Source organism: Triturus cristatus, chromosome 7 (assembly GCF_964204655.1).
Source record: "Triturus cristatus chromosome 7, aTriCri1.1, whole genome shotgun sequence".
Classification (NCBI taxonomy): Eukaryota; Metazoa; Chordata; class Amphibia; order Caudata; family Salamandridae; genus Triturus; species Triturus cristatus.
In genome coordinates, this window is record NC_140590.1 from 1,444,591,003 (window position 1) to 1,444,606,321 (window position 15,319).

A 15,319-nucleotide genomic window follows, 5' to 3' on the forward strand; every position below is an offset into this window, starting at 1 on the left:
CAAAATGTAGGATGTGATGCATCCGTAGCAAATTGCACTGATGGATGTGAATTGATATGTATGTCTTTGATAGAAGTGCAATTGATGAGCAGCCAAAATATCTCAAAATGTTAAGTGTTAGCGAGGGCATAAGAGGCACATCTTGCATGTCGTGTGAACAATGGCATGGAGTGGTCAGCAATGATATCGTGAGAGGCATGTGGAAGCTCCCATATGTTGCATCAGCACTGGTACTAGGACCTTATACGTACATAGGACTGCCCAGCATACGGTTACCTTCCCAGAATGGATTTCATCAAGGTTCCCATATTTAGTATGTGTGGGGTTGCACAGGGCCTTATAAAGTATTGGATGTACAGACTTATAATGAGATGAGATAATTGTAGTGGGTACCTGTATTTTATTTAGGCTAGCATCAGATGTGCAACCGTATCATGTCACAGCTGTCAAACCGATATGGGGAAGCTTGACATAGAATTTAAGGAGGATATTTTGTAGACTGATGCTAGGAGGCAAGGAAGATAGAATGGGCCACAGCGGGCAAGGAAAATTAAATGTTGTTTCACCTCTTGTAGGCATTTGATTGCTGTGGACCTGTCTTGACTGTAGGGCAGTCTGAAAAAGTTCTTCCTTAAGAGATTGGCCATGTAATATCTGTAATGCAACACCCGTATTGGGAGATGAAATCTTTCATCCAGTTCCAATTGCCAGAAGCAACACACTCTGATTTTAGCAGAAACTTGGAATTGCATAGATATTTTTTTTACCTAAGGCAGTGACGCCTACAGGGCAAACTATAAGGATCACAGCAGCAAGAAGGCATACTAGTTTGGAGAGAGTGACGTTTGCAATGCCTGTAGATACAAAGTATGTACTCTAAGAGCTGGCACCTCCTTTCTACTCTTTCCTCCTACAGAAAAGTTTATGCAGCATGCCCTGACATTCAGCACATTCTCAGATAACCCTGGAATCCTAGAAGACCCGAATCTTGTCATACGTATCCACAAAAAGTGAGTATGAAGTAGAGTGATAACTTCACACTCCTTTCTCAGAGTTTTACTTCAGTATGTTGATTGGCTCGATGCATTGAGTGCTCCGATCTTCCGCATAGTTGTGATGTGGTGTTGGTATGCTTCAATAGTCTCTCCCATTGCAAACCACTGAAAACAAAACTTCAAAAGAGGGATTTTAGATACATGATTTGTAATTGTAATATGTTTTTTTTTGGGTAATGCAGAAGAAGGCAAAATGTATAGCCAAGAGTTGATTAACAGTCTCCAGGACACAACAGCCTCTTAAATTCAACAATTTCATCACATTGTGAATGTAGTAAAGTGTCCCTTTTTGTATGGTTACACCCCACTTTTTCCTCCAAATGCTGATGGCTATGACTCTTTTAGTGCACTGGATCTGCTGCTCAGACTCCAGTGCCTGTGCTGTCACCTAAAACTGTTAAGTTCTACTTAGTAATCCCAATTGGCAAAGACATTACCACCTTATAAGTTCCTAGTGAATGGTACCGGGGTGCCCAGGGCATAGGTTGTAAAGGAGTCCCCAGGGATGCAACACAGTTTTGTGCCATCTTGGGTGACCGAAGCAAATGACTGGCAGCAGGCCTGCCATTGCAGACTGCAGGAGCAGTGCAAACTGCTTGAACTCCACTGTGCCTTCCCCATGAGTTACACAGTCAAATGCACTACCTGTAATATGTCAGGCACCCCTAAGATGGGTTTCCTCAGCCCAGGATGCAGGGTGCAGTATATTAAAGGTGAGGATATATAAGTGCAAGCCTACAAGTCCATATAATGGGAAACTACTGTGTTAATGGTGAAAGGATAACATCGGCTGCCATCCTGGCATTCTAGCGGTTTGCAGCTCCATTATAGTAAAGCTGAAATATGTCATGCTTGGTATCAAACAACATGCCTTCTCCCCCCTGTCATGAATCTCATACCCTGGGTGACCTGGCATGCACCCATGTGGCAACCTTGGAGGTTGCCCACCTGGTTGCCCTGGCTACACTATGCTCTGGCTGACCAGCCCATGCTTTCCCACTCATGCTCCCACCAAGACAGGATTCTGACCTCCTGCCAGGCAGTGTAATCACTCCCAGGAGTCAAGAACTAAGACTTTGACAGGAAGGAGGTCACATCTCCCTCCTCCTTACCAGGCTGGTGAAGTTGTACACCAAGACTGAGCTATAAAGGCTGCACCACCTCTGATATGCATCAGTGCTAGCTCCCAGTGGAGTTGCTTCTGGACAGGCAGGAAATTAGATGTGCAGGTGGTGTACACCCCCAGAAGACTAGCCAAACCTCCAGAGTGAGCAGCCTGGTCTGTACACCACAATTTCATTTCTTCCATCTTTAGGAATGGAAGAATAGACGGTTCTGGTAGAAAAGATGACATACACCCCTTGATGTGGTCTTGGCATACACCCCTGGATGTGGTCACCTCAGGGGCTAGCTGCCAAATGGCTCCTAGGTCCCATACCTCTAACCACCCCCCCCCCCCCCCCCGACACCAGAACCTCGGATCTGATCAATTTGCATCAAGTAAGGACCAAGAGGAGACCCGTGTCGCTGACCGCAGGACTTTGCCCACAGCACCAAAGCAAAAGAGGGATAAACTGCAGGTAAAATCACTCACTGGATCTGAATCGCTGGCCATCGGACCCTCTGTGGGATTGCCCAAATCGAGGTGGTCCTGTGCATTGTGCGAATTGTATTATCGCCTGTCACGAAGTTTCAGGTTGCTACCTCACTACCCAGGGCCCATTGAAGTTCCAGTACCTTTTCGTCATACTTACCACTACCGAGGCTTGTGAAAGAAAGGAGCCCCGGCCAGAGCGCTCCTCATATAGAAACCCATTAAAGGGCATTTGTGGGTACTTTGTATGCATAACGAACGCATCCTTCATACTACTCAAGTTTGCACCATATGGCTTTCTTACTTCTTCACATTTGAGTTTAAAGATCTATTTAAGTTCCATAACGGCATCCTCATCCAAGGCCATTGCTAGCAAGATAACTTCGCGGAGCATGCATAGTTAAATACCCACAGCCACTTGCATTTCGGTGATGCTTTTCCAGATTACCTGGGCACTATCTATTGAACTGTATGAGCTAGTACCAGTACTCCTTAACCAAGCTGCTTACCTTTTTAGATGCGAGCCACATTGACGCATTCATTACTAGATTGACAAATTCAGCTTTGATTGTGCGATGTCTTGATGCAGTCCTTCGCTTGCCAATTTGTATGTGAGCTACTTTGTTTTATCCACAACGATTGACACATACATCATTGATTGTGAGATCCATTGCTACAATCCCATGGTGTCTCCTCTGTATATTTTCCGTCCTGATGATGACCCTTCTCTAAATAATTGTGTTTTATGGGTCGAAACATCAACAGACAAATACTATAGTGGGCTGTTTTTAAATTGATGTAGGATCTGAACACTCCCATTGGGAGCGTTTAGCTTTTCCATCCAAATGTCCTTATCACTCACATGTAAAGACTTGCATAATGTGTAGCACTTGTGCACAAATCATTCACTTTATCCCTTTCGTGCACCTTAAACTAAAAAATGTTTCATAAAACAGTTCTTGTTTGTAACAAAACAATCTCATTGTGAAATAACAATCAAATTGTATATCACATTCTAACCCTTACCAGTGAAAGTTTTTTGTAAACTATTGTGGTGGAAGTCAAGGGCTACACTTCCCCCATAGGGACCACTTTTGTCTTTATAACTTCTCTTACCCAGGGTTACTGGGTTGCACCTTATTTTTCGAGAGCCAAGCTTTGTTGGTCGTCAGTCCGGCAACTAACCCCCACACTTGAAGCTGCATCTACAGGGAACACCGTGCAACCTTCATCCAACGTCCACATCTGTGTATCTGTTGTGTCTTTGCATTTGGTTTCTTACAGCACCGTATAAGCGATCAAATCAGAATCCCTGTGGCTCCCTTTCAGCACCAAGGACAGTCAGGACAACTCTGCATCCAGACTCCATGGGCTAGGGAAAATTGATCTGACTGTTATGGCCTGGTCCTGGGGCCTGCATGACCATAACCCTATAAGGGTGCCATGTAACTCGACCTGCAAGTGCCCGATAATCACTAGTGTTTTTTCCCATTGACCGCAATGTTATCTTTTTAATGTATTATTCTGCACAGATTTAATATTGCTTTATAAATGTATAATTCTGGTTATATGTATGCTATTCCGTACATTTTGGTGTCTAAATTAAGATAAAAAGACACTATTTTTATATATTGGTGTCTGAATTCTCTCAAGTAGTGTCAATTACTCATCGTCCATGTTTTTACTCTGAAATGCTTCGCAGATGTTCCTCTTTGCCACACTACCAGGCCTGAGTTAAGGATTTATTATTGTGAATCCATGGAACACCTTTGGGGTATTGTGATTGTGTTACATGGCGAGGTATAACCCCCCACACCACATACTACTCCATTTTCTTACAGTAAAATAAAACCTCTTGGACTTTTTAGTAATTTACTACCATCAAAGAAATAATTGGCAGAAAGCAGTGTGTAGTCTCAGATCATGTAGATTGTCATATTTTCCTGGCAACTTTCAACTGGACCTGCCACTGAAGACAAGCAGTGAAAAAGAGATCATCAGAGGACGTTTATGCTCCTTGCTCAAAGCCACAGTACTGTGCCGCTGTTTCCTAGTGCATCGACTGCCACCTTAGTACTCTCCTTTTATCTGGGGCCAGCCTTGGTATAACCATCAGTATCCAGACTCACAGAGGATAGACTCACGGAGTGTTATTCATTTCCCACACCTTTTACTTGTCTGTTTGAATTCCTATGTCGACTGTAATATCAGAACTATGGAAGAGCAAGGAGGGCTGAGGGACTTGTTTGGAAAAAAGCATTCTGTAATGTGTGCTGAAGAAGTCAGTGTTTCTAAAGTTTGAAGGGTTTGGACTTCCCACCCTTCTTCCCAGGAACTCTAAAAACCTTTCCTATTGATTGGTTGACTTGTGAAGCTATAGTAGCATAATGATATCCAAGGGTGACTTCCTCGTCCAATAACCCACAGCATTTAGATAGCGAAGAGATTAGTTTTGGGGTTTTTTGTTCTGAAAAGACTCCAAAACAATATACGAGGAAGCACTTTCCAAAGAGCAGTGGCCTGGCCATGTAGGAAAAGGGTCAAGTTTGGATTAAATGTTGGATGATCAGGAGGACTATGGATGCTGGTCTAAGCAAGCCCATATGGGCACATGGCGCAAACTTAGAGCACAGACGTCCCTGAGCACGCACTCCACAAAGGACTATATGCAGAGATTTGAAAATAATGTTTTTAGATCCACATGAAGCTACTGTACTGCAGCAATATGGGGAGCTAAATAACAATTTTAGGAGTCTTTTGTGTTGCCTGTACCCCATAGCTACGTGTACTTTTAGATGGAAGATTGCTCTCCGATTCTTTTTATTCAAGTGCAGAAACTCTTTTTATGGCTAAAGTATTTACTTTCCTAATAATGATTTACATGCATTTACACATAATACATATGTTGCATTATAGAGTTTGAGATTTTTTTTATATAGATTTGCTTATGGTATTAGTACATAGCATTAGTGAGCAGTTGTACTTATCGTGTACTTGCTGTATAAAGATCATTTTGAAACATGTAAATAGTGACAATCATGGTGTTTAAAAACAGGCCTGATAATAAGATAATGTCTGATCAGGTCTCTATTCAAATACAGACTCTACAGAACTCACTTGATGTCATCCTTTTTTTTATTATCACTAGATTTCTCACTTACTAGAAAAGCACAAAATTCTATATTTATGCCATAAATGGGCAACCTTGATTCACCGGTTTGCCCATTTCTGGTATTTTTCAAAGACTAGAATATTGTGCATGATTCTCCAGATGTCACTATTTTCTCAGGCAAAAGAGCAGTTAAGCATCAGTTGTTAAGGATGTCATAATCTTCTTGCTGCCCCAGTATTCTCCCCACCTGGCTGTCCTGGGAGGATATATGGAGGGGTGACAAGCTATCCCAACATATATGGGAGTGTATGTTATACAGGCAGCACCACCATTAGGCAAGTACCTTCCATGATCTCCTGCAGTACCATTGCTTAAGGGTGAGACTTTTTCACGCCCCTTAAATCCTATGTTAAGCATCCATGTAGGAACCCCAAGCTGTGTCCTGAACAAACCAGGTAAACGTGTCAATATGTGGCAGCTGGTAATGTTTAAGGTGTCACAAGGAGATAGTCGTATGGCCCAGATCTCTTTCCAGCTTGCTCTTCGCAGGTTCAGCCCTTGCTGGGAGGCATCAGCCCTTCTGAGTCTGATAAATGGAGTCCTATTAAATGGAGTATGGTAACGCCTGTAATTGGCAGTGCTACGGAACGAAAAACCTGCCATTGCAGGAGCACTGCAAAGAACACTATTTTTGATCCGACATCAATGTGTATTCTTCCTTATACAATTTTAATTAATCAATGTCTGAAACTGCTATTTCAGCAATCTGATCCAAATGGTTTCTTATAATTAACAATTCAAACACTCATTAACTTCCTGTCCAGTCAAGCACCCATCACAGACAGCCCCTCCCCTAACCCATTCAGTGTTGTTTTTTAACAACTCCATTATAGCTGACCTGCAAGCCTCCTCTCCTCTCTCAAGTCCACATCTTCATAACATGACCTCATTCACTCGTGCATTAGTGAAGGAGATTTCGGGCGAAGCCTTCATTCACAGCAGAAGTCACCTTCCAAGATGCCTCCCAGATACTTTTTCTCCTAAAGCCCTCTAATCTGGACCCCTCATCTGGTCACACACCTGGTATTCACGGGAAACAGACACATTATTAGGCCACATGGCAGCTTGGACACAGCCACCATCTGGGTAGTTCTTGATGCTGTTCTGATATCCGTCAACTCCAGTCCACCTCTTATCACAAGGCTCAACCACTCACAGGCCCTCAAAACTATTCACTTCTAATCCAACTTGACATCCTTGCATCTAGAATGGACTCTATCTTAGTCACATAAATACACAATAATTTAGAGTTTTACTTCAGACACAAAGAGCCTTGATATATGAAAGCATAAAACATTTCAAAGCAATATGTCAGAAAGACTTCATAGATACATTTTTCAAAGACTGATAAGGTAGATTACAGATCAGTTATAGTTAGGAAAACTTTATTTTTTCCGTACAAACCCTACTTAAACTACACAAACATTAGAAATTCTAAAGTTACAGTTATAAATTTGATTTAGAGTGTACACACCACCTTCACATTACTATAAGTTGCCCACCTACGTACACCGTGTTACTTATAACTTCCATTTTAACTTAACACATCACCTTTAAATTGCTATAAGTCGCGCACCTTCGTACACCGTGTTCTCACCTCACATGCCATACTACATTACCTATAGCTCGCGACTCTTCTATGCACTGTTCTGAAAAATCATCTCAATTGAAATGTCATAACTGTTAGGAGAGTTATGCTTTCACATGGTATATGTGATGTAAAAGCAAGGGTATAACCAGTGCTTTGAGAAAGCACAAGTTTTAGTTAATGTAGTATTATTGAGCGCTCTTCATTAAGATATCGTTAGAATGTCGTACAGTAAAATGGAGAGTGTTGTACAGAATTGTGTAGTTGAATGGAGTGCAATGTGGTAGCATTTAGTGGGGTAGAGTGGGAAACAGTGTAGTAGAGTGGAGTTACTTAGAGTACAGTAGTGTGTTGTACAGTGGAGCTGTCTAGAGTGGATGATTGGACAGTGGCGTAGAGTGAGGTGAAGTCTCATACAGTGAGGTAGAGTTATGTAACATAGTGTGAAATAAAGCATAAACAGAGTATTAGCGTGGTGTCATAGAGCAGAGAGGAGTGGCGTAGATTATAATGTGGTTGCGTACCGTATAGTCGAGTAAATTCTTGGAGTAGTGTCTCATACAGTAGAGTGAAGGGTTGTATCGTATATTATTGAAAAGTGTTGTTTATTCGAATAGAGTGTTGTACAATGGAGTGTACAGGCATAGATTGGACTATAGATTTAGGCAGTGCAGTGTACATGGATTGAGTGAAGTAGTCTTTCTTAGAGTGCCATAAAGTACGGTATAGTTTTATAGAGTGCAGTTCTAGAGAGGGGAGTGGAGTGTCGTACAGTAGAGCCATGTATAGTGCAGTGACTTACACAGTAGTTATGTGAAGTTGAGTACCATACAGTGGAGTGGCTTCTAGTGGAATAATGTACAGTGGAATACCGTGCAGTCTAATGGCGTACAGTGAAGTGTAAAAGAGGGGATTGACAGAGTGGAATAGCATACACTGGAGTGCCACACACTGGAATCGCACACAGTAGAGTGGCGTACAGTGGATTAGCACACAGTGGAGTAGCGTAGAATTGAGTGGCGTTGACTGGAGTGGCGACTGTGCAGTGTGGTAAACTGGAGTAACAGAGTGAATGGCGTAAAAAGGAGTGGAATAGCATAGAAGGGATTGGCGTACATTGGAATGGCATATAATGGAGTGCCATACAGTGGGATAGCGTAGAATGCTGTGGCGTACAGTGGAATAGCTGATTGTCAAGTAGTGTACAGTGGAGTGGCTTGGACTGAAGTGGCGTTCAGTATAGTGCGTACAGTGGAGTTGCAAATACTGCCGTGGTGCGGAGTGGAGTTCCTCATTGGCACATCGCAACTCCTAAACTCCACATCTGAAGCCTGACATGCAATGCACTCCCACTGCTCCTCAGACAAAGCCTGCACTCCACATGCCACATCCAAGGGCTTTCTTCTGATGTCTGTAAAAAGTTTGAAATGAAACTAAACAAACCCAAAAAGGAGGAGTGTATTTCCTTCTTTTTTCCCTTGCCTGCAGCAGACCTTTTCTCTGCCTTCCTGAGCTCTCAGCACACAATGGTGCACGGTTAGTTTCATGATTTCAGCAGAAACATACGCTGCACCGTGTTACAGCACCACTGGAAGAGGCCCAGCCTCAGTTTTGCAATGACAACTGCGGATAGGTTAAAGTGCAGATGATTATATGAGAGAGATGGTATCAAAAGATCTTCGCAGGTTATGATAAGACTCTAGCAGCGTATTTTAAAATGAAGATAGATTGCTGAAAAAATACATTGATTTAGTAATGTCTTGTCCACAGGAATTCCTGGTAGAGAATTAAAGGGTAGAACACAAATTCTCTAATCTTTGTCTCAGGAGCAGGCTAAATGCATCCAAATAAACCTTGAATTCTATACTTTTTTTTTCTCACCTTCTTTACTGTTGACAATACTTTTACCTTTTTATTTTTTGGCTAATTGATTTATGACCAGTCTCTCAGAGCGAGCCTTAAAATGTATTTCTGAAATGTTACATTCTTTGCTTCCTTATACCACCTTCCTTCTTACTGTTCCCTCTTTCAGGTATTATAATTGGGCTGTGGCTGCTCCGATGATCCTCTCCTTGCAGGCCTTCCAGATGAATCTCCCCAAGGTACCCACCAAAGTTTGTACTTTTTACTAGCAATGAAAGATGCAACTTGGGAGGGTAACTTTTAAGACCATTCAGGTTTTTCATAATCAACCATTTCCAATCTTTTCAGATCACCATTGACAGGCTGGTGAAGGAGAAGATGCCAAAGAAGTCTGGGCGCTGGTGGTTTTCGTGGAGAAGGAAAGATTTCTCAGTTGAGGAGGTGGGTATATTCTGAAGGGAAGTGAGGCGAACGGATTGTAGGTAGTGCTGCGTCATGTCCGCACTGAATAGAGTGCCAGGATAGGGCTGGATTCAGGAAGTAAGGTTACATTCTCTAAGTAGTCTGGAATGGGACCCCTGACTGTACTGCTAAAAGAACACAGATGATAAACTGGTTCTCGTAGCTTTGTCCGTGACCTTCAGCAGAATGGGTCATTTGATTGTGTTGTAATGCTCGAGCTTGTTTTCCTTAGTCTCAAATGTCCATTGGTTACAAGTGCATCACTTCAGAGGTCGAAATTGGATACCTTAGTGTTCTTTCCGTGCTTGTCATTTTTTATGCTCAATCATATTCCTTTACTATTTAATATCTTCTAAAAACAACAATCCTCAACTGTGGTCTCTGGGTTCACTTTTATGAAGTACACAGTACATTACATTTCTATGTTTCAGGTTTCGGTAGGGGATGGGACTGGGATGATGTGCAGTGGTGAAAAGGCTCTTTCAAATAAAAAATAATACAAATAAAATCAATGCCATTCTTAGCAGGAATCCAACATGTCAAGTGTTGCTAAATATTGTGAAAAATATGCTACAATGCAATGGTCCCAATGAGGCCCTCTCATCTATTTACTGTAGCCACTGATGATTCAGTGGTAATTGGTCCAACATTTTCTGTCTACAATTGGTCTTGTATTTCTATGTCTACACATTTTTCCTTATCACTATCTGTTGGCTTGATAGCAGTTGCTGTGTACTATATACTCCTTAATATGCTGATGTCTAGTGGTTTGAAAATATTACTGCTGCACAGCAATCTGGTGGCACCCTAGAAGCCATAGACCTAATCCGTGAAAAGTTACACCATGAACAATAGGTTGTTTTGCCTTTTCCTAGTTGAGGGACGACCCACAAGTAATTCTGTTCTCTATGATTTTTCACTATTGTTTTTCTGCCTGTTTTGTATTTTCACTTATGTTCACCGTCCTATGTGACTATTTTGCATTACCTAAAGGTCTCTGTTTGCAAATATGACAAATTGGGTCAGTTGTTTGCCTTTGGAAGTGTCTGCCGCTCTCTTAAATGAGCCATGCCTGAACCCTTGAAATACTGCTTTATAATTTCCAGGGAATTTAAAACTCAGGATTCAGGTGAATGAAGACCATTGTAGACATTTACTCCAGTACACCTTCCTATATTTTTATGGGGTTTTATAAAATTAAAGAGGGTAATCAAAAATAGTCTTTCTGCAAGGATGTTTAGGTAGATGGGAAAGGGGTGGGAATAGACACCAGTGCTGGTAGGTGCTTTTTGTCACTGCCTCGCCACCCCCCACCATTTCGAAATGTCATTCCTATTTCATCATTCATCTTACTTTAAAAACTCCTATGTTTGGAGGTTCCTTCTTAGATGTTTTCTAAGTGGGTCCATTTGTATCAAAGAGGAAAGCTGAAGAGCATTGACATTAATCTCTACTTGTGAAAGCTGTGATCACCTTCCTCCGATTAGGTATCTGACCTCACTAACCAGACAGCTTTTTATCTAATTGATTTTCTTCTAGTTCCTCAGACTATAACTGTCAGTTGATACAATAATCAGCATTGTGCATTTGTTTTAGCTCTTTCCCCCTGTCCTGAGTCTGCTATTTCCCCCTTACACTCCCATCCCCCCCTCATGCTTTCCATGTTGTCCTATCCCTGTTCAACGTTTGTTTTCCCCAGCCCACCATCCCCATCCATCACAGATTTTTTTTATTTCACATTTTAGGAGGGTCTGGCAGCTGCACTTCACTACCAGGCGGCTCCTTTATGAAAATGCTCTTTCGGGCCCATTTTTTATATGTATTTTGTTTTTCTAATTTATCACTCCAAATTTGCACGCTCGTGTGGAGACATATTCATAAACATACGTCATCCTGAGGCCTCGAGCTGCTGTTTTGTGTGTTTATCTTCTCACTTTTGTTTGTCTGTGCAGTTTAGCATCATCAATAAGATGTTTCTTCTTTTTACCTATTCTAAAGCATTGGCATAGTCAGTAGGTCTATCTTGGCAATGTGAAAAAGCAACAGATTTGGCTTTGCTAATGCTAAAGTTTAGGCTAATGCAAGCATAACCTTATTATTCCCATTTGCTTTCTTTGAAGTTTAGGGTAAGGAGCAAAATCCCTCTTGGGGCTCTCAATTAAAAAGTCTTGGCACAACCATGTAAAGCAGTTGAGTATTGATTGTTTAAGATCAGCTCAAAGTCCTGGTGAGCCTTGCAAGATAACATTCACCATCTAAATGTGATTTTAAAATTAAAAACAAACCTTGAATTTGGGCTCTTATCCTAGACCTCAATCTTATACTACTGTTAGGCCCAAAAAAATATCCACTGTAAAGGGTATTACTGTAACTATGTAATTGCATGCTTGATTTCCTGTTTACAGTCCAATGCAGTGTACATATTTATGTTTTGATCTAACAGACTAACGTTTTGCTACTCAACCGTATGCAGTGGGTGAAAACCTACATAATGTAACTGGCGAATTGTGTTGTTTAGGGCAGCATGCAACTGTTTGATAGCAGAAAAAAACCTTAACAAAGAACATTTAATAGGGGCATTTGACATAAGTAACTGGTTATCTGCTGGTTTCAGATCATAACTTAAATAGAATAGCACAGCTGTGTATTTCAGTATTAAAATATCCGTGGTTGTTCAGCAAGTGAGAACTTTATGGAGTGATACGAGTAGAGAACAGCTGGTGAAGGTCAGGTTTGCTATTCTTTAGCACATTTATTTTTATATGGCAGAAGTTTCACTGCGCAGGACATGTGCAGTTTTGTGCAAAATCAAGATGATTCACGAAGGACCTAATTATTATTTCAAATGCTGAAAGAGGGCCTGAAGCTGCAATGCAAGTCTTGAAAGCATTGGAAGAGCTCTGTAGGAATTCCTTATAAGAAGCAAATTACGTCATGCTGTACTTTAAAATATATGTTGCGGATGGTTTAGTAGTGCAGGGTATCTGCAAATCAGGGCTGAGTTCAAAAGACAATTTTAATCTTGAAAGGAGACTTGTCAAGTCATCTATATTTACTAATGGCCATTACTTCCTGTTTACAGCGGCACTCCATGGCAGAGAAGAGTGAGGCTGCAGGTTTCAAGATGGAAGTTCCTGAACAGAGGTAAGTGAATTGTGTTCAGCCCCTTGAGGGGGATAAGGGGAAAAAAGAGGGCACCAGACCGTCTTTGTGAAACTCTAGGTAAAATTGGAAGCTTCTCTTTCTGTATCATATTAAGAAATACACATCTCTCAAGTAATTGAATTACAAGTTAAGGGCTAAATTCTGATCCCTGTGCAAACATCGGAATTACGAGTTGTGTGATAATTGTCACACCCTTGCACGTTCCCACCAGGTCAAACCTGACATGCATCAGCGCAAGGATCCCAGAAAAAAAGGCAAACATGCAGAATTGTCTTTGTTTTTAGGGGGCATGTTAAGGTTAGGTGCGTGTTGGGGCACATTTTCTTGTTGTAAACTTGTGAATAGGAGGGATTTACCAAATGTGCTCACGAAGGGGTATGGTAATTTCCAGGCGCAGCAAATTCTTTACCCTATTCCAATTGACTTATTATAAGGACCATAGTATAAAAGGTCACAAAACCACAAGTTCTTAATTACCTTATAACAGAATGCAGCTGGGTTTGGGATTGCAGATAATTATCTATTATCACAGGGAGAGATTCCTCCATTAAAAATCGCCAAACGTGTTTAGGATTGTGATTCTCCATTGGGAATAACACAATAATTATGGTTTTACATTCAGTAATGTCAGCTGATTTGAAAACTGCCCTGCCTTAGTCGGGAGAATGGCGTCACTGGCATTGGACTCTGACTGTCAATGAACTCGGATATGTTTTAACTTGAAATTTAAAGCACTGGTTGTTGGTGTTCTGAATACGGCCATGGCAACATACCTTCATCTGTGTATTCACACCAGGCAAAGTTGCTCTTCTGGACTTGAAGAGGCTAGTTTAACTTCAACTTGCCATCACTTAATTCAAACAAATGATCTTCACTATCACTGAAATAGGTTTTAGTCCAACATATCTTCTTTCACAAACCACCTTGTATGTATTCTCTTAAAAATTTGGTAAAAATAGGAAGTAGCGGCATCCATCACGTCATTGCATGCCCTTTTTGGACATCGCTTAAATGAGGGGCAGATCAAGCCTTTGATGTACAAATTCTACTTCAATTGTAGTAAGGAGCCAAAGGACAATGAGGCAGATGGGAGAGCCCACCCTTGAGTGATTGACTGTACCCCTCGAGACTTGAAATGGGTCACACAAAAAAACCACATCTAATTACTGTAACCTGTGGGGCGGGTGTCAGTCTGTCCTCTACACCCACTGCATTCAATTGTGTAACGTGGAGGCTAGCCGTACACAGGGGTAATCAAGCGTCTTTTCTATAATTAAAAAAGGCACATGAGGGATCAACTTATTAGCATTCTCATATTTGAAATGTATGTTAGAGAGAGGGAAGTCTGGGCACATCTGTCGATATCATCTCAGCATATCTGTTGAGAATTTAACTAGAGCGTCTGTGCGTAGTTCCAGACAATGTATGATGATACAACGTGTACCATCACAACGCAGTATGTTACATCGCGGTCTCAACGTAACGGCTTGCGTTGTGAAAACCACGATGTAACCATACCGCGTTGTAGTGGTTGCGTGGTAAAGGATGTTTCCCAGGTCCAGAGTGAGCTCTGCATTTAAGTTGACTCGAAGGCTTTTAGGTAATTGTTTCCCAAACTGTAGGTCGGTCGCCAGTCCATATTTGGTGGGTCGTGAAAGTCCAAGCAATAAATGAAGATGCCCTTGCCTTCTGTATTTATCTTGTCACAGTTGCTGCGCTTCAGTGACAGAGGTCAAATGTCAGGCAATGTCTTTGACGAATTGCTGCTTATGTTTTTTTTTTAGCATGGATATTTGTGTTTACAAGCACTTCTCACTTTACAAAAGTAAAGTGAACTATGTGACAATCTTGCTGGGGTACAGAGAATGTGTAAGAAAAGACTGTGCGATGTTATTTTTCAACATATATCAAAATGTAAATACCTGTAAATGAACTGAACCGTACACATTCAGCAGTTCGGAAAGGGAAGCACAGTTTTTGGAATTCTGAAGTGTGATGGAAGCAAAGATTTTAATAGACTCAAAATAAATCACAACACTTTTTTTGGTGATGCGCAAATGATAACTATTCATTAAACCTGGATTCCACACATTATCATTTGTATGCAATCATGTCCATTCAGGCTAGGTGGGTCATGAGTTTATCATGCTACAAAGTGGGTTGTGGTACTAAAAAGGTTAAGAAGCATTCTTTAAGTTATTTCTGTTTGTGTTGACACTTCCCTAGGCCACACCCACATCACACGCACCCCAGGGAGCATTGCTGGCTTCCATTACACAAACGTGCCTGGTGCAAACTCCTTATGCATTCAAAACACAGGCCCATTTTATCTCAACAACCGAATCTCATTCCACAACCCTATCGGGCACCTCTGCTCTGCCGGACTCCTACCAGCACAATTCCCACACTTATGCAGAGCC

General features: G+C 41.5%; 1 protein-coding gene across 6 annotated transcripts in view; it reads left to right on the plus strand.

The window, feature by feature from the left end:
* The window catches only part of LPIN3 (lipin 3), a 319,561-nt gene that overhangs the window by 248,994 nt on the left and 55,248 nt on the right, over window positions 1–15,319 (plus strand). For all 6 annotated transcript variants that reach the window (XM_085619183.1, XM_085619184.1, XM_085619182.1 and 3 more), the window contains 4 exons: window positions 917–1,010; window positions 9,442–9,511; window positions 9,621–9,713; window positions 12,817–12,878. In XM_085619183.1, the coding sequence (XP_085475309.1) occupies window positions 917–1,010; window positions 9,442–9,511; window positions 9,621–9,713; window positions 12,817–12,878 (319 nt within the window). The remainder of the gene's footprint in view (window positions 1–916; window positions 1,011–9,441; window positions 9,512–9,620; window positions 9,714–12,816; window positions 12,879–15,319) is intronic.